Source organism: Diadema setosum, chromosome 13 (assembly GCF_964275005.1).
Source record: "Diadema setosum chromosome 13, eeDiaSeto1, whole genome shotgun sequence".
In the NCBI taxonomy this organism is placed as follows: domain Eukaryota; kingdom Metazoa; phylum Echinodermata; class Echinoidea; order Diadematoida; family Diadematidae; genus Diadema; species Diadema setosum.
The window spans coordinates 21,508,711-21,527,744 of record NC_092697.1 but is presented as its reverse complement, the minus strand read 5'-3'; the positions used below and the strand labels follow the sequence as shown (position 1 = coordinate 21,527,744).

At 38.0% G+C, this 19,034-nt stretch overlaps 2 protein-coding genes across 2 annotated transcripts; both read left to right on the top strand.

The window, feature by feature from the left end:
• The first annotated feature begins 214 nt into the window (after positions 1-214).
• LOC140236476 (phospholipase A2 A2-actitoxin-Cgg2a-like) lies at positions 215-2,836 on the top strand. Its single transcript, XM_072316398.1, has 4 exons — positions 215-263; positions 969-1,131; positions 1,887-2,023; positions 2,712-2,836. Exons 1-4 carry the CDS (start codon positions 215-217, stop codon positions 2,834-2,836), a joined length of 474 nt encoding a protein of 157 aa, XP_072172499.1.
• A 7,132-nt stretch (positions 2,837-9,968) lies between these two features.
• On the top strand, positions 9,969-10,700 carry LOC140236985 (uncharacterized). Its single transcript, XM_072316934.1, has one exon. It carries the CDS (start codon positions 9,969-9,971, stop codon positions 10,698-10,700), a length of 732 nt encoding a protein of 243 aa, XP_072173035.1.
• The last annotated feature ends 8,334 nt before the right edge of the window (positions 10,701-19,034 follow it).

Genomic DNA, 19,034 nt, shown 5'->3' with positions numbered 1-19,034 from the left:
ATCAGTGTGTTCAAGCGGACCCTGCTCGCCCGGGGGGGGGGGGGGTGGAGGGGGGGGGGGCTGTTAACACATTACTCTGGGTTTAAAAGAAACGCAGCATACTATAACGAGGCATGAGTGCTAAAGTCTTATTTTCATTCTAGTCTGCCAAGGATAGCGAGGGAGTTGAGTTCTGAGCAGCGGGGGGGGGGGGGGGGGGACTTTAAGTTCAGGGATGTTTGCAATCCTTGTCGACTACCGTCAGAGGCCGGCCAATGTCTATGGTCGGCTAAGGGTGTGTCGTTTGACATGAAGACACAACGGACATGAACTCTACTTCCCTTATACAGCACCACCCTCTGCCCCAATGCAGCCTCACCACCCCCTCCCCCCCCCCCCCCCTCACATAGGCACCCCCTACACGTATACGGAAGAAGAAAATTTGCCACAAAATTAATGTCTGTGTCTGGACTGCATCTGCCTGAGAAGAAAATATCACAGGTTGCTAGAAAGTGTCCTTACCCTTCGATGTTTGTCCCTTTGTTGCCAATGGACAACGCTTATTCATACTGTATCCAATGATCCGATATCAATGTATTTAAATGCATCTGCATATACGTAATCGTAAAGTGATTATGATCATAATCATGTATTGTCTCTCAGGAACCGAAAATTCGGGGGAAAACGAAAGAGAGAGAGAGAGAGAGAGAGAGAGAGAGAGAGAGCTCATGCATGACTTTCCGAGGGATGGGGGCCGGAGGGGGACGTTGCCTCTTGACCAAACCATAAGCACTATGATCCCTGATACCCTTCCCCCCTCCCAATTCAAATCAATTCACATTTATTTTTATTTATTTTTTTGACATTGACATACGTTTCACTTTCTTTCGTAGCAAAGAATACTCTGTCTTCTCCTCTCTCTATACTCCTTCCCTTTCTTTACTTGTCCGTCTGAACACAAATTTGGCATTCTTAAATTCCATCTACAGTGTCTCATACAGCTGGTGGCACCCAACGAAGAACACCCCGCTCGGCCTTCCAACTGGCGGCCATGATCAAGTGCGTCACCGGTCGGTCATCGTGGGACTTTTACGGCTACGGTTGCTGGTGTGGCTTAGGCGGAGAGGGACAGACCGTGGACAGCCTGGACGAGTAGGCAATATCGATTCATTTCTTTTTAAATTAGATTCAATTGAAATTGAGTTTTATTAATTTTGATATAAAAGAAGATATTGATGAAGGTTTCGATGCGTCAAAGTTATTTATCTTTGTGAGGAAAACGCTGATGATGATGGTCTCCTGCATCATGCCACCGATTTTTCTTTGTCGATATGTCATCAATTCGTTTAGACCACAAAGATTTTCATTTTTTAAACTTATCAATGTCACGTTACGGCTTAAAAAAAACAGCTCTTATTCCACTGATACGTCTGTTATCAGCCTTTGTTCATATTTGTGTAGCAGATCAATATTGCACTGTGTGAGTTATCGGACTTGAGTCAGTCTTTAATATGTGAGATTTAAAACAAGCCATCAACAAGTGTTTAGAATTTAGCAACCACGCAAGACTACGAGAAAAAAAAAAAAAAAAACGTACCGTCATTTTGTTACATATCATTATCCAAGTAAACCTACAGAGCCTATTATGCACATGCACCTTTTCATGTGCTTTTGCTGTGTAAATAAGAAAACACAAGACAGAAAATGATGAATATCTGAAATAGGAAGAAATACGGAATTCTAAGAAGTAGCCCCACTTTAGATTGCTTGCTATTTTCATTATCAATTCACGATGTTTTCCAAAGTTTATTTTCAGTTTTTACTTTCAGGATTTTTTTATGAATGGATTTCAACGAACGAGATACCAGAAGAATATTTACGAGGATGTTTCTCAATGTCACACACAGATGCTGCAAGCGACATGACGAATGCTACCAAGACCTGGTAAACTCTAAAGTTTGCTCAACTATGGATCTCTACCTCGGCTTCTACCACTTCAATAGGCGCCACTGCGAGGAGAAATCTCTTCCAAACATATCGTGTGGTGGGTTTGCTGAAAACAAATGCCCTTTGTCCATCCTGTTTGAAACCCTTTTGTAAAACCCAACCGACTCTCTATTCACGTTCAGTGTTAAGTAGAGTAAAATACGGATTAGTAGGAGACGGTGTCATAGAATCAGGCAAAACACAGGAAAGTAGGAGATATTTACCTTAACATGTCCCTGTTGTATAGGTCAAGAGAATGACTGTTGTAGTTTTCAATGAAATCAAGATTTTTGAAATTCACTTTAATTTTTTTTTAAAGTGGTCAACTAATATTGTATATAAACATCACAAATTGTTGTTGAGTGCAGTGCCCCTATAAATTGAGCATACATGAATCTACCGATATTCAAAAAGATCCTTAACTTTTGAGCAATTCTACTAATACCTTCACTGAGTGCTTCCTTATTTGTGCATTCATTGAATCATGTAATACGCTGGAAGAGAATTGATCTTTTACGAAACTGATGAAATCAATATATATAACGGTTCAGAAAAACTTTGAGCAAAAATGAACGGCAAGATCGACAGTTTTAGGTGCCAAAAGGTCATCTAAAGTGTCCCTTTAACATGTACGTTGAATAGGTACCATGACGATTATGACCTTGAGGTTGACAAGTGTATTCTAAAAGACATGTGTTTCTGAAAGAGGTTTGAACATCGATCCAATAATTTCTTTCGTTCCCCAGATGATGCCATGACTGCGTGCAAGATATCACTGTGTGAATGTGACCTACAGGTGGCGCTGTGCTTCGCGAAGAATCAGTACAACCCAAAGAATGCACATTACAACAGGAAGTTTTGCCTTCCGTAAAAAAGGCGGGAAAGAAAATGAATCGAATTCCTGTTAAAAGAAAACAGACACCAGACTTTCTGAAAGTGTATCAGCTGATCAGCCCGACTCATGTTCCAAAGAAAAACATAAGCAGTCTGTAACGTGATGTCTTGTCTGAAGAGAGACAGAGAGAGAGAGAGAGAGAGAGAAAGTCATAAGCAAGAGAAATTATTATTTTCCCCGCAGTTTCGAGGAGGCTTGGGGCATCTTCAGTGTTTACCTGTACAACGAGAACTCGTGACTGAGCTTCTTGTGAAGAGGATGAGTTGACCTTGCAGCTGTCTGCATAAAACATGTCTTCTGCATAATCCTCTCAATGCCTGATTAGAATGTTGATCGACAGCACAAGCAGGGACGTACCTCCCTGGCATAAGGGTCTATTTCGATTCAAGGTTTTGCTGAGCGTAATTCGTGACCACTGACCAGGAGAGATGAGCATAAGAGAATTATTTGATGGCTATCCTCATCGATTGAATAGCTATTGTCATAAGTTGTCATCTCTTGTCATCAAAATTTCAGCATCGCTTCGTTCCCATTAGCCTAAACTTGATTCAATTCAGTTCAGTTCAATTCAATTCATTTCAATTCAATTCAGTTACACTTTATTTCCATTCGACAAAAGTAATACACAATACAAAGTATACATTTGTGTATTCGCAATTCTTAAGAAGTACAAATGCAGAATGTATGATTGTGAATAAATATATATGACAGGAACAATGCCTATATTGCAACGGTGACAAAAAGTAAATATAGCGATTAAAAAATAAGAGTGATCTACTGAAAAGCGGGGCTTGTAAGATGTAGATCACTCCATAAACAATACTAGCAAATAACATTTATCCAACAATATCTACATGTACAGGTAGTGCATTTGTTAGATGATAACAGCGTATTGCAAAAAGATCTTACTTAAACTAGAGAGAAAATACAAATTGAAAATAAAATATCGATGTTTCGACACAGACACTTTAATTGATCCGTGTGTGCCAGGAAAATACGGTGACAATAATAATAATAATAAAAAAGCACGTATACACACACGCATAGTTGGTCAAACAAAGAAAGTAAAATGCACAAATAAGCAAAGGGTGCAATATTGCAGTAAGAACAATTGACAACACAATTACAAAGCAAAGAAGAATAAAGATAAAGGCAATGGAGAAACAGCAGATAAGAAAGAAGAGAGGTCTGTAAACACGCCACTCCATCATCGCGACAGGTGAAAGTTATTGAATAAACAATTTCATTATCTATACTGTTGTATGTAGAAAGCAAATGTTTTCTCATTTTATACTTAGATATGATAAGTTGATATGGGATTCTTTTATACTATTATCAAATATATTCAAAAATTTTGGTCCTGCATAAACAAATATAAGATATGTATTTTGTTTACTTAACTAAAAGGTTCATTGCAGTACAAGATAACAGGGGAGAGGGCGTTATGATAATCAGTTTATAATCAGCTGAACAATTAAATTCAATAGTTATTGTATGTACTCTTGGAATGATTTAAATAATGGTGAGTGATTAAGATGTAGGCTTGATGAAGAAAAGAAGTAAGAAGTAAAGGAGTTATAGTGGTGAATAACAGTAACTAACATTCTCTACGAGTATGGTACCATACACACATGATTGTATATAGGCTTTTTTGGGGGGAAAAGTATGGGGGGGAAAGTGTACTTATTGTCTGCGTTCAAGAGCGTATTTCTGTAAAAGGATATCTATACTTGCTTGTGTTAAACATGTTTGAAATATGTCTATTTTGAACCACAAGTAATTTTGTTGCTGTATATCATTATTGTTTATTATATTCCACTACAAATAAAGGAAAATGGGTACTTCATACATTACATAAATAATGTGCACGGCCTGAACATAATCCTCTCGTGCCCATCGATGGCATGCGTCTTGTTTTCTCCTGCAGTTTATTTTTCTTGACACGTGTGTGATTGATCCGTTTACATTTGGAATCTTCTACCAAAACCACTGATTTAACAACAAAAGATATTATTTGCATAGATGTATTACTATTTCGTCAAAATTCCAAACTAAGACCTTTTCATTTGAGTATATATTTAAGGTTCTGTCAGTTATTGTATATAATCGTTTTTATGTTTCTCAAATTCATCGCCCCTGTCAGTTTTGCCTGAGGTATTCTGTGCATGCCCACCGTTTTCCCTTCGCCCATTGGCTGAAGCAACGTGACGCATGCGCCTTGAATTCAGTATAACGCTGTTGCTTGAATCAACCTATATCGATGAATTTATGAATGAAGGAAGTGGTTGTGACGAATAATTGGTACTCAGTTGATTTATCTGCAGCGATTAAATCATTTCTATATTATGTATTCAGTATAATTCATCCTCATAGTAACTCCCTGAAAAGAGAATTTCTTGACCTCAATCATTGTTTTGATTTGAACTAAATGTTCAAATTTTTGTTGACATAAAAAGTTAAGTTTGCATAGACGTAAGAATGATTCGTACTAAGTTATGACTACACGTTTAAATGTATAATGTTATCATACTGCTGATAGGCCTCTGTTGATTTTCATTATACTCCCTCTGTGTCTTTTGCAATACAAAAATGTGGAGAGAGATTAGGGGGTGAGAAATATTGATGGAAAATCTGTTCACCTGATAATTTTCACTAATATGAATATATCTTTGAAAGGTAAGATGTTTTTCAAAGTTTTTGTGAAATATGTATTATTGATATCTGCAATAAATAACCAAATGATTTTATGAATAACAGGATGACCGTTAAATTTCAGGACATTACTAGATGCTGTTACATTTTAATTTAGTATTGAAGGTTTTAGGTAAAAATATATACAATTAAGTGATATAAATTCAAGTAAATGTATGAATCTTTGTCAACAATTTGCAAAAAAAAAAGTATAATAATTCAAAGATACAAGATGGTCAAAGCAATTTTGATTCTCCTTAGCTAAGCCCAGAAAATCTCAATATTAGTTGCTACATGGATTTATTTATGCTAAAGAGCAACTTCTACAATTTGGTTTTGTAGCAAATAGTTTGTGCTCATTTATCAAACCAAGAAATAGAAACTCATAGACATGTATAATTGCAATGTCAAAAAGTTAAGATCGTGGAAGCTATGGTATCACATTACGATCTCGTGGAAATTCGAGATAATTGTGTAACTGTGGCAGACATTTTTGTATGATTTTTTTTTCTTTTTTTTTTGGGGGGGGGAGGGGGATTTCGTGGCAAACCTCCGACAAGCTTCAGGGTTGTGAGGAACCTTTTATATGCATGAGGTTTGAATACATTATGGAACTCCCTTATTCGATATGACTTATTGAAGTGTAGGATTTGGATGTGACCGGGAACCCTGGGACTGCATGCGGGGGGTAAGGGGTAAGGAAGGAGTGAATTTCTGTGTATGTGTAAGTTTGTGTATAAATGTAGAGATTTATCTTATGAGATTTATTTCAACAAACCAATTATTTTGTTTCGATTGATTATGTGGTTGATTGCACATACATTCAGGATGAAAGTTTGTTGTGTAAAATCAAAGTAATTGAAAAAAATGGAAAAAATATAAGTGTATGTGTGTGTGTGTGTGTGTGTGTGTGTGTGTGTGTGTGTGTGTGTGTGTGTGTGCTTATGTTAAGCTGTAGAGACAACTGTATATACGGCAAATTGTAATGTTAGGAGGTATGTGCCAAGGTGGACTACGCGTCACGCTATTATGACTCACCTCTGCACACGCACTCTCGGGTATAAACTGGTCCAATCTCTTGCAATAAATTCCACGGACGCCGTTTATAAGGAGCGCTACTTTGAGAAGAAAAGGAAGCAATTTGGAGGGAGTGTCTAAATTAGAGGAGTTTGAATATTTTGATAGAAGCCTCTAAATAGCAAGCGAGATTCAACAACTCCCCTCACCGACTTTATGTATTGTGGTTTGATCCTAGTTTTGCTGAAAGAAGATTGTTGTAGACTGCCTCCTGCAGCTAAATACCAGGTTATGTATTTCATACCAGTGTACAGCGGTAGTTGACCGAAATGGCAAGACAAAATGACAACTATACTTAGATCGTGCCCAATTAATGTTCGCAGTACAAAGCGCGCACAGAATCTTTAATTCAATCTGAAACATATTATATTTGCAATTGCTTCATTTGCTAATCGTACTTTTAACAATTATGGTACAATGTACATGTATTACAAACCACAGCAATGATAATGATAATGACAATACATTGAATATGATAATGACGATGGTCATGATAATTATTATGTGATAATTTGCAATGGTGATCACTATCATTACCCTTTTCAAGATTCATATGCTTACGGCTTTCAGTTAATTCTCCATGTGCTCTACACAAATAAATGATAAAAATTTTAGTTTAAAACAGAGAAATGAAAATAGGCTTGTTTCATTTTCAAATCGTTTTGGAAAAAAATAAAGTTTGCCTAATGTACATAATCATGACTGCCTTTTTGAAGCTCTGCAGTTTGTTGCTGCAGCTTTATAGTGCAGTCGTCATTAAGTCTTGATTGGACAGGCTGATTTAGCGTTATTTCTGCATGTAAATTCAGTTTGAGTGGTGGTGTGATAGCTTTCAAATCACACGGATTTGTTTACGTTCACGTTCTATTTATTGACTAGACTTTGTCGCATTTTTAGGCCTTGCCCAAAGACAGTCATGAGGCATGCTGCTAACAACTCAATGCCTCGTTTTAGTTTTTATTGTGAGTTGATTTACGTCAAGGTGTTTTCTTTTCTCAGTTTATAAAAACACACTTTACGTGTCATTTTGAAAACCTTTAAAATTTCCGGATGGCATTATATTTTCTACTTATAGTTGTGTTTAAAAACTACCACAGTTCCTCAGCAGATACAGCTCTGTGTAAGCACACATGACTTGTGACTGTGAAAGGGTTCATACTGAACTTTGCAAGTGCGCATATTCGACTTCGTTAATCATATAAATTACTGTATACATCATCGCCGTTACTCCCCCTTGTTAGAACTAAACGCGCGCGCACACACACACACACACACACAGAGAGAGAAAGAGAGAGAAAAAAAAAGAGAGATACACACATTATGGATATATATATATATATATATATATATATATATATATATACATACATATATATATGATATTATATAATATAAAGATAGATAGATGTATACATGGATAGATAGAGATAATATATCGCTATACGAATCTAGTGACAAGCGACGTATACTCATCAAGCAACGTATCAATTTCCCGACAATATCTTAAAAACTTCGTTGCAAATCCCATCTACACTTTAGCTTTGTGTAAAGAGTAGTCAGACATAGAATGATTCGGGTGCTAAGTACCAGTACGAGGACTGCTTTGCTGTCTACTATAGAAGACAGCTACCACTGTGAACTACAGCATCACAGACATGTGAGAGTCCTTGAGAGAGGATGACACTCGATAATGCCATAATAACACGATAGGAAGTAAAAGGGACGATCAAAAGTACATGAACAGCAATGAATGAGTAAATGGGTATAAAGGTTGAGAGGTTGGGGAGTAAAGAGAGGGAGGGGTAGAGTTCTGTCTGACGAATCAGGGACGTCCATCGTTGTGTAATACGAATTGCCCCGTAATTGAATCACTTTGCGCAGCAGCGGCTACTAGCGCGTTACAAATTTATTTCATTCGTTTTTAGCATCCGCATAAAGACAACATGCACTGGTGAGTGACAAACCGATCGTTTCATTGCAGGGTTTGCATTGTCTGGATAGTCATATCTAATATCTAAGCAGTGAACTATTAAAGTTGTCATTTTTGTGGCTTCACTTCTTCAAAACGAAGGATAACATGTCAACATCTCATGACTAGAGTGAGTCGGGGAGAACAGCACTGTGAAGGACTGAGTCGTTAGTTGTTCTTCGCGTTACGGGGATAAAGAGCTATCGGTATTGTGGCAGGAAGACTAGAAAGTGCTTTAAGAGGAATCGTTCCGGGCTTGCGTGAGTGTTTACCCAGTACTCCTTGAGTCGTGTCGTAGCATACCACATATGGGGTAAGGTACCTGTTACCTGAAACCTTAGAGTGTTACACAGGTCCATTGACAGAACTTTCCTGCTGTATTCATGGAGTATTGTGAATAGCGGTTGATCCTCTGAAGAAGAGGAGTAAGTAAGCATGGAATCGAGAAACAGCCTGAGGCAATGGGCTCATCGTACCTTTCTAGTGTCACCGCCCAACACGCTGCTAGGAGACCAACTAAGTCTGGTCAGCGGAGGAAGGGAGTTTCGAGAAACGGTATTGAAGTGCCCGAACTCTTCTTACGCAGTCAGAGCAAAAACAATCTCAGAAGCGAACAAATTGCATAGAGTTATCCGAACGGGATCAGTGCATCATTGTAGAGACAGAGAAGCATTATCAACCAGATCACTCATATCGCCAGGAACTATTCCGACATCAAATGCGTCATCGTCCATTCGAAGAAAATATAACGGCAGGATCGTCGAACACGGCAGTGACCAAAATCGAAGCGGCATAGATCGAGCGCATGACCAGTCATCCCTCCCCGGAGGTCCCGTGTGCTCGACCCATAATTATCGAACGTTAATTAGTGATGCAAGTAAACTAGCCTCGCGTTGTCAAAGAGACGGAGAAAGCAGACTAAACACCGCATCACTCCGACAAGTCGAGTCTCTCCATCCTCCTCGTCCGCAACAGCGACAGAGACAGAGCTTGGATTCAAATTCCTTCATTAGCGACGATACCGACTCGGGTTATGCATCTCTCTTATCATCTGAGACTGACAAACCTGTCGCTGTTTCCAAATCCCATTCCAAACTCCAAACCTCTAGTAGGACATTGAAATCGCCGCTGACGAGAGGAAGTGGATCATTTTCTGCTGTTTGTAAACCTTCACGAACCGAGAAACTGAAGGAATTAAACGAATCAATTCGAAAAAGAAACGCGAGAAGCGTTTATCGTGAGCAGCGGAAATCTGCGACAGACAAACGCCTGCCGGTCATTTCGAAGTCCAGCTTGCTCGGATCATCTGGAACGAAGCCGTGGCGGAAGCTGAGACTCGCAGTGCGTAGCGCTCCAGTGTGTCATCGGAAAATGGATAACTCAAGCTCCGACTCGTGGGAGGAGTTTGAGGCGCTTGGGATGCCCCGCCATGAGGATACCGATTACGATCGGGGCCAAACCACTACCCGGTCGTCCCCTCGTAGCATGGCTAACATTACATCTAGTAGAGAACACGAACGAATACTCAATGAAATGAAATTCAGCGGTAGCAGTAATAGCTACAGCAGGGATGGTGCATTAAAGAAGTCCATTATGGCTATTGCAACCGGTATAAAAATCATGAACTCAAAGAACGGAGAGCAATCGCGTCTGTCACCGCGATCAAAAGAAACTTCGAAGTCCCCCGATGTCGAAATGGTTGTCGAGGAAGACGAAAACGCGAAACTGGACGAAGAAAATAACGACGAGTTTGAAGCAGTGTCTAATATTCGGAGTCGTGGATGGAGGATCGTCAAAGTGCGATTGTCCGAGATTGCCGCGAAGGCGCCGAAAAATGGCATTGACTCGACACCAATCACCTTTAGAAACATAGCACAGCTGGTAAAGGCCAAAGAGTTTCGCATGATGTTGAAACGGAGGGCCAGTTTCATAGAAAATGGTCGCTTCCAGTTTGAGGAGGCCAAACAAGATCTCTATGCCCGCTACAAAGTCGACCCGCATCTCGTGAGCAAGCTAGCGAACCGGTCGCGTGAGAATCGCAACGCCGACTCGAACAGTGGAGATGGTGGGCAAAGTAAGACAAGCGATGACAAGAAGAAGTAACGCAGCTAGAAATATATAATTTATCACAGTAACTATACTTTACTTCAGGCCTCGTGTATACCTATGAACACAGCGCATTTATCATGGTAAAGTAGGAATATGTTAATTCGCATTTCTGTTTTGTCTTTAATTCTTTATGGTATCAGTGCATCTGAATTCAAACATCACTGTGACGATAAATTTGACGCCGTGCCTTCTGCTTGCCGACAACGGGCACGAAGCCCGCGAGTATATTAGAGAGCTTTTAATGTGCTTATTTACCCCTCAACAGGCTCAAGCAATAATTCTATCCTCAATAAGATGAGACATTGATTGCTATGTCGTTTCTCGCTGACAAGACAAAATCAACAATGATCTTATAAAGAAGGCGAAATGCCTGGAAAATCAGATGTTGAAATTAGTTGCCGATGGTGAATTCTGTTCCATACACCTTGTAGCATCGTACTAGGTGATGGTTAAAGAAAAACTATGTGAAAGTGTGTCATCTTTCATTGTCATTGCGATACCACTGACAAGATAAAAGTTGGTTAATCAGTATATACCCTGGTCAGAATAGCCATTTGCTTGCTTTCCACCAAATTGTCAAAATGCGGTATTTTCAAACAAAGCAAAATATCTGGCAGCATCATAACTTGAATTTTGTTTTAAGTTACTTCTCTGATAGGCCTGCCTTTAACTTGCCGGCGGTATCTCTTCTTATTCAATACGCAGTACCACCACTGTCTTGATATTTAATAGCCATGGTCATTGGACTATTAAGAACAGACCTGGGCCCTGTTTCATAAAGCTGTTCGTAAAGTTACGAACAACTTCCGAGTGACTGGTGATCAGTTCTGATGTGCTATACTTATAAGAATTTCCATAATTCAGCACAAGAACTGATCACCAGTCGCTCGTAAGTTGTTCGTAACTTTACGAACAGCTTTATGAAACACCCCCTGGTACATTTTCTGACTGAGGTATGCAGGGTCGACATGTTTGTGAACCATTAAAAAAAATAAATACAAAAATATTGACAGTTTTCAATGTAGGCACCCTACATTATGCAGTCATAAATGGCAAAACTGCCTTTGAAATGCAGACCTCCATGTCCTTGCCTCTTTTAACGTGATACGTACAGTGATTGTGTGGTGGTTAATTTAGGGAAACGGAAAGAGAAACCATTTCGAGGTTTATTAGAAAAATGCCGTATACAGATTTAATGGGGTCAACAATTTGTGAGAGGAGAGAGAGTCGCCTCGTCAACTCTTAAAGGCATAATTTACCATTTGCAGATGAAACAAAAACCCAGCATTAGTGCTTTAAAATAGTTCTAAAATGTGAGTTAGGGATAGAAACAGCCACTGTCAAAATTTGAGTTCGTATAATCGATGTTAAGTGTTGTTAAATACACAAAATGTGAACAATAGTTATAATAAAAATGTTTCCAGACTAAACCGTATACAGTTACGGTTTATTGAGAAAAACCCTGATATCTCCTTATATTTTAGGTTTTATTGCAAATATTTCATATGGTAGGATGTTTTATGATACAACAGACCTACACATATGCATCAAATGTGATATCTTGAACATTTTTGAAATCACTGCTCCCAAAGGTAAATGGACCTTTAAGTCAGTAATCATTATTCATTTCCAACTGATTTCCAAAACTGAATGGGTCGTTCGCAAATTGGATCATTGGTTTACCTATCAGCGAAGGTTGCAAGAACACACACTTCAATTAATGTAATAGAAGAGCAAAAGTATTATTTCGTATTATAAGCGGTGACTTGAAATTAAGTAAGGCCACCAATACTCGTTACCACTAAATCTATCGATACTTTTGTAATCGACTTTATCGAGCATATTTCTTTGATCGTCAACCAACAAATTTGCGTTGTTGTTGTTGTTGTCTGAGATTTCAAGGTACATTTAAGCGTAAATGTTCAGTCAAACTCCTAAGTAGTCCAAGGAAATTGGAAGGACATCATAGATATTAAATGAATGAAAGAGTACAGAGTTACCCAGTTACTTTTCTGACGTAGCCGTCAACATTGCAACCCAGGCAAAAATCGTAGTTCAAAATTGAAGAGGTCTTCTGTGATAAAAGCATCCTTGAGTCACAGAGTTATTTAGGTTTTAACGATAGTCTGATACATTCTATAACCGCAAGCGGCCTCAATTATGTTTTCAGAAAATATCTGTTTTCGGGAAACAAATTTGTTATGAATTAGTTATCATTAACTTCATATACAATGTGAAAACCGTCCAAACCTAATGTCTAAAAGGTTGTTTACGTCATTTATTTATATGGCTTGGTGCCTTCCAGATATTACTAACTAGCCAATTTAATGTTCATATACTTTTAGAGTGTTAATGATTAGTCTCTACATTTTAAAGTCAGTTGCTACGAGGGTGCCCGGTTGCTTTTATCATCAAGCGGTTTCCATTCATTTAATGATAATTGTATTACTTTACAAAGAATGCAACAATGAATGCACTGTGTCATTTCTTTAAGAAAAGATGGAACGATTGAAAAAGATAATAATACAAATTTCCGTTGACAGCATGTTTCTATCTGTCACACAAAAAGGAGATAATATATACCGCATACCGCATGTATAACACATACCGAACAAAATATCAATTATTCTATTCGTTTTGTATGTTATCAGTTTTTTTATTGATCTACTATCATATCGATTGCCATATTCCTATTTCCCGTTCTTCGTTCTTTTTGTTTATATCGTCTTGTAAGTTACAGCAAAAACAATCTAAGTAAAATTGACTTGATCGTAATCGTTACACATATACTTAGTAACCAATGGTTTGCCATTAGATTATACGGTCATTCTGCGTACATCCACCATCTTTACAAAATAAATACCATAAGGAAATCAAAAATATTTGTTAAAATCACTACACCGTTCCATTCCTCGTTCATTTATTTTATTTCTCATTCAATGGTTGGTATCCATAAATGGATATTGGCTGAAATCGATGTGTGGCCAGGAATAAGTTTTTTTTTTTTTTTAAGGGGTGTTGGAGAGAAATGCTTAACCTCCTTGTCATATGCTTGTTAGAATGGTCTATACCATGACGCATGAGCTCGGTAAATATGGTGTTCTCTCACACTAAAGTCGTATGTCCACGAACAATACGCTGGTGTGTATGGGTGTAATCCCAGACGAGTGTACGCACCTTCAAGCGAAACGTACATAGGCTCACGTGATATAAATTATGTCGACCTAAAATGGCATTAAAACGAAGGGTGGGGCGTTTAAACGAGATCTCCAGATGATTTTCAGACTTTTACATTTGAATATATAAATTGGTTATACTTGGTACAGAGTTTCAGAAGTTATAGTGATTAGAGTAAGGAATAAGAATGTTTCAACATTTATAACTAATCACAATGAACAAGATTTATGACATGGCAGCTTCACAATAAGAATACTTGGATGGGGGCTCAGTGAGGCAGAACAAAAAAGAAAGCATGCATAAAATTCTACCAGATGACCTTGTTAAGCAAGGGATGCTGTAACGGAATCACAACATTTCTGAAATTGAGCCGTCTCTTATCATTCTCATTCAGTGTTTGGGTGTTTTCAGAGTATTGGTTTCCGTGCATGCTCAAGGATCACAATAAATTCTAGAAATCTCTACACGAAGCTTTCGATTTATATACTGCATGATGTAGAATTATGAAAATCGTCTGGACTTCCCCTGTAAATGTCATTTGAGGTTTATAGCATATGTGTGTGTGTGTGTGTGTGTGTATGTGTGTGTGTGTGTGTGTGTGTGTGTGTGTGCGCGTGTGCGTGCGTGTTTATAAATCTTTGCGTAAATCCGTGTACTATATACCTTCTATAATATACCTACAAGACTGCACGGAGCGTCACGTCCACGTGAATCTCCCTTTGCCAAAATCACTCAACCTGTCAAGACAATCGTCTTGGAAACCCCGACAGTACGAAGTGCAAACTTCGCAAATCCTTTCTAAAAGAGTTCTTTGTGCATTCTTAGTATCTATCGCGACTCAAATACCAGTTTTAAGTGAGCCTAATCTTAAGGTGTACGCTCCTTTCAAACCTGGCTAAAAATAAATGGCCCTCGAGCAGAATGCTGTTACAAACGTTTTCTGTGGTGTGACTTGATTAAAATATTGTCCACTCTGCGCGGGTGCGTCATTATTTTTTTTTTCTCTCTCTCTCTCTCTTCTCCCTTTTTCTTTTACTTCTCCTTTTAATCCTCTGCCCTTTTCTTCCACTACTGCTACCATACTGCCATTGCTACACCTGCTTCTTTCTCTCTCTTATCAATCTTCGTTTTGATTTTCTCCATATTCCATTCTCTCTCTCTCTCTTTCGTATTTTGACTTCTGTACTCGTCATGGTAACAATTTGCCTTCTTCCTTAATCGCATATAACTCATGTCCATACTTCCTTGAGTCTCTTAGTCACATATTATAACTCATCTTCATGTCTTCCTTTTAACGTTATCCTTGATTTCTGATACATGAATGTAATGATTTTATTCTCATTTGCAGTGGTACTTTCTAGCAAAGTTTGTCAACATCCATCGAAATGAGGAGAAAGGTTTGTTGCTGAAATAAACTGAAAAAAAAAATAAACAGGTTATTCTCGGGCGCGTTATTAGATAGAAGGTTTGAAATCTATTGTCGACAAAACGTATGTAATGTGTTTGTTTTTTCTAAGAAAATACATGAGGGAATGTGCTTCTATATAGTTGCTGTGATGTACATTTCATATTCATTTCATGACAAAAATGCAACTTCGTGCAATACTATAGCAAATAGTGATTTGTAATGACACAGTGCAGAGTCGCGACGATTATAATCATTGTCTTTGTAAAGGAACCCTCATATTTAATCACATCACGTGACCAGAGCAATTGTTTCTTTGTAAAATTTCATAGGTAAGCAAAGTATAGTTTATAAGAAATTTCAATATGTCCACCTGCTATTTGTGTCATCATGCGCCAAACTGTCAAAACAAACACATTATGAGTACTCCCGAAGTAGAATTACACGGTCATTCAGTCCAGGTGTATCAGAGTGTACCATTTCACAAGTTTCTGACGGACTGCACTTCGAAGGCAGGTGTGAGGCTGTGAAGTTAGAGGAAAAACACTTCAGAGAGGACTCTTCATTTCCTCTTCAGATAGAAGCAGTGGGAGTGGCGTTAAAACTCATATATACAAACATAAACAAAATATGTACACATACATTCACACATACGTATGTACAAATTATACAATGTCATTTCGCATTGTAACTACAGGAACAACAGGAACGGAAAAACGCATATTAATTTATTAAGGGTGTGTGTTGGGGGATTCATGGTGTAAACAAGATTCCATTCGATCTATTTATAGCAAGAAAGGAATTGTGAATCACATGCCTCTACCCAATAAGACTGGCCTCGCTTTGACGAGTTAACAAAGCAAAGACTATCAGGGGTGAAGACGACAACACACGAAGTTAAAAACAAACAATATAACGACAACAACGTGTCCATCATCTAGGTTTGTTGCTGGTCCATTGGTTTTGGTAATAACAGTAAAATATATCCTTCTACAACATGCTTCGAAGGGAAAAATCTCAGGGCGGAACTTTCTATAGGAAGTCCTATGTGTCTTTTTCCGGGAGTTACGTTTTCGGGTTGTTGTTGTTGTTTTGTTTTTTTCGTTTTTGCTGTATCAAAAGTGTGTTCGTGTGCATGTATGTGGGGGGGGGGGGGGCTGCATCCCCCAAACCCCTCTACTCTTACCGTTCCACGACCCCTTAGATAGTATTCTCTCGTCGTATACTGAACTGCACGTGTTAGTTTTCTACTCTTTCATTTATAAACAAATGAGATTCATCCTTCTGTCAGTAAATCAAGATTGGAGATTGAAGTTTGCTGCCTCTCTTTCCCATCGACTGGTCTCGTTTATTCTTCTATACTTTTCCTCCTCCTCCTCCTCCTCCTTCTCCTTCTTCTTCTTCTTCTTCTTCTTCTTCTTCTTCTTCTTCTTCTTCTTTTTCTTCTTCCTGTTCCTGCTCCTGCTCCTGCTCCTGCTCCTGTTCTTGTATATGCCTACTTCTTGTTCAATAATGCAATACCATTACAAGATGTAAGAGAGTCCTAGCTTTCGGCGTTATAGAAGCATTGCAATTGACGTCCGTACATTTTACTTAGCTGAAGTCTACACAATTCATGTTATGTTTCTAATCGTGTCATGTATACTATGCGAGACTATCTGTATTCCTCGTCCACAGGCCAGCAGCAATGGACTTGCCAGTAAGTCACACATAGAACGACATCATGTTTTATATTTTGTCTCCTTACCATATAATGCTGAATAAAACAAACATTCAAAAGTATTTAGTAAGTTAAAGCGATGTATAATTGTAAATTATAATTTTCTGACAGCATCTTTCCTCTTCTATGAAATTACACATCATTGTTATTTGGTTTTGTTGTGTGGGGCTTCCCTGAAACAACCAACCAGATTCCTATAAGAAACGTGTGTACTGAAAATGTACACCATTCTTGGCAAATTAACATTATGGTCCACTTTTAACGGCTCCTGGTGTAAATAAGGATTTTATTGATCTAATGATAGCAAGGAACTGAAACACATGCAAGGCTATACAATAAGGTAATTGGCTTCACTTTGACGAGTTATCAATTCAAAGACTAAAGGGGTGGAGACAACAACGGAAGATAGAATTATAAAAACAAAATATAAAACCAACGAATCAGTCATCAAAGTTTATCCTTGTGTACAAACGATAATTCCCTTCCTATAATTATACAACATACTTTGTTGAGTAAACACATAATCATGTTTGCCTGCATGGGTCTATTTGGGCAGCTCTTCATAACTTGCTGCATACGTTTAGGTTCGCGATTTAGTGCCGTTGTCTGACTTGAGAAGGGGACAATATACTTACATCTAAGACGCCGACAAACAATGAATGTTGTTAGACATTTTCCTGAAGTATGTACCTTGAATTAATTTGCTCACTACATTATAGCCAGACAATTATGCTGGTAAATATGTACTTACAACACAAAGACATTGGGGTTAGGCTTTCTTATGATTATTATCTTTGGGTTTTATGGTGTTTGCTGCACGTCAGATCATGCAAACACAGATCACTGTTGGACATCATACATTTTTAAACGTCTATTTTATTGATCATGATGATCAATTCCTTCATTTCTTATATCAATATTTGCTCTACAATATCCTTCTCCCCCCCCCCCTCTCTCTCTCTTTCCTCATCTCCCTTTGACTCACTATTGCATATTGACCTCTTTCATATTGTCCCTTAATTCTTTCCTTTATTTTTTTCATGGTCTTATTCATATTTGCTCTTATCTGTCACTTCTTCATATATAGTTTTCGCTTTCATTTCATTTCATTTCATTTCATTTCATTTCATTTCATTTCATTTCATTTCATTTCATTTCATTTCATTTCATTTCATTTCATTTCACTTCATTTCATTTATTTCATTTCAGCACGGCACAAGCTTACAGTCATAGCTGTTCTTCAGCATGTCCGTGGGCAGACTGAAAATAAACAAATCAAAAATACAATGACATAATCTTACAAAGCAAAATATGAACATACAAAATCATCGAAAAGAAAAAGGAAAGAATGATTAACAAAAGCAAAATCAGAAGATCATAATCATCTTATTATTATACATAATATACACTTAATATGCGCTTAGCAATAAAAAAAAATAACCATATTTTACAAGGTTATTCTATAATGATCTCTTTTAAAATATTGATCTAATCTCTCTCTTTTTTTTTAACCCAACAAAATATACATAGCCCCTTATATAACTGAGGCCTTTCTTTTTATAATGAGTGTTGATCTTGGGCAATGAGAAGCTTAGAACGAGCTTCTTAGGTTGTAAGAAGTGAATCTAAAATTTAGTCTTTCTATCAAATATCCAGGCGTTAATTTGGTCATGATTGTATACATCAAATGCTATATGTCATTCTCGCGTCTTAGTTCCAATGTGTCAAAGTGACACATCTCCATATACCAGAGTATTGTCTTCAGAAATTGTTTATGGATTTCCGCCATCTTCCTGCATGGTCCCACATGCCTTGTTCAATTCGGATGATTGCTTGTGCGACATTTTTATTCATTTTTTCTACTCAACTTTCGAGTTACATTTGACCTTTCTTTACACCGTCTCTCGAATTTTAGTGCCATGTCCTATATCAACAGTCTTGCTGAAAAACACCTGTGAAGTGGTGTAATACACAGTGGCAAGCAATCTCTGCTGCCAACGCGGCTAATTATGATACGGGACATAGG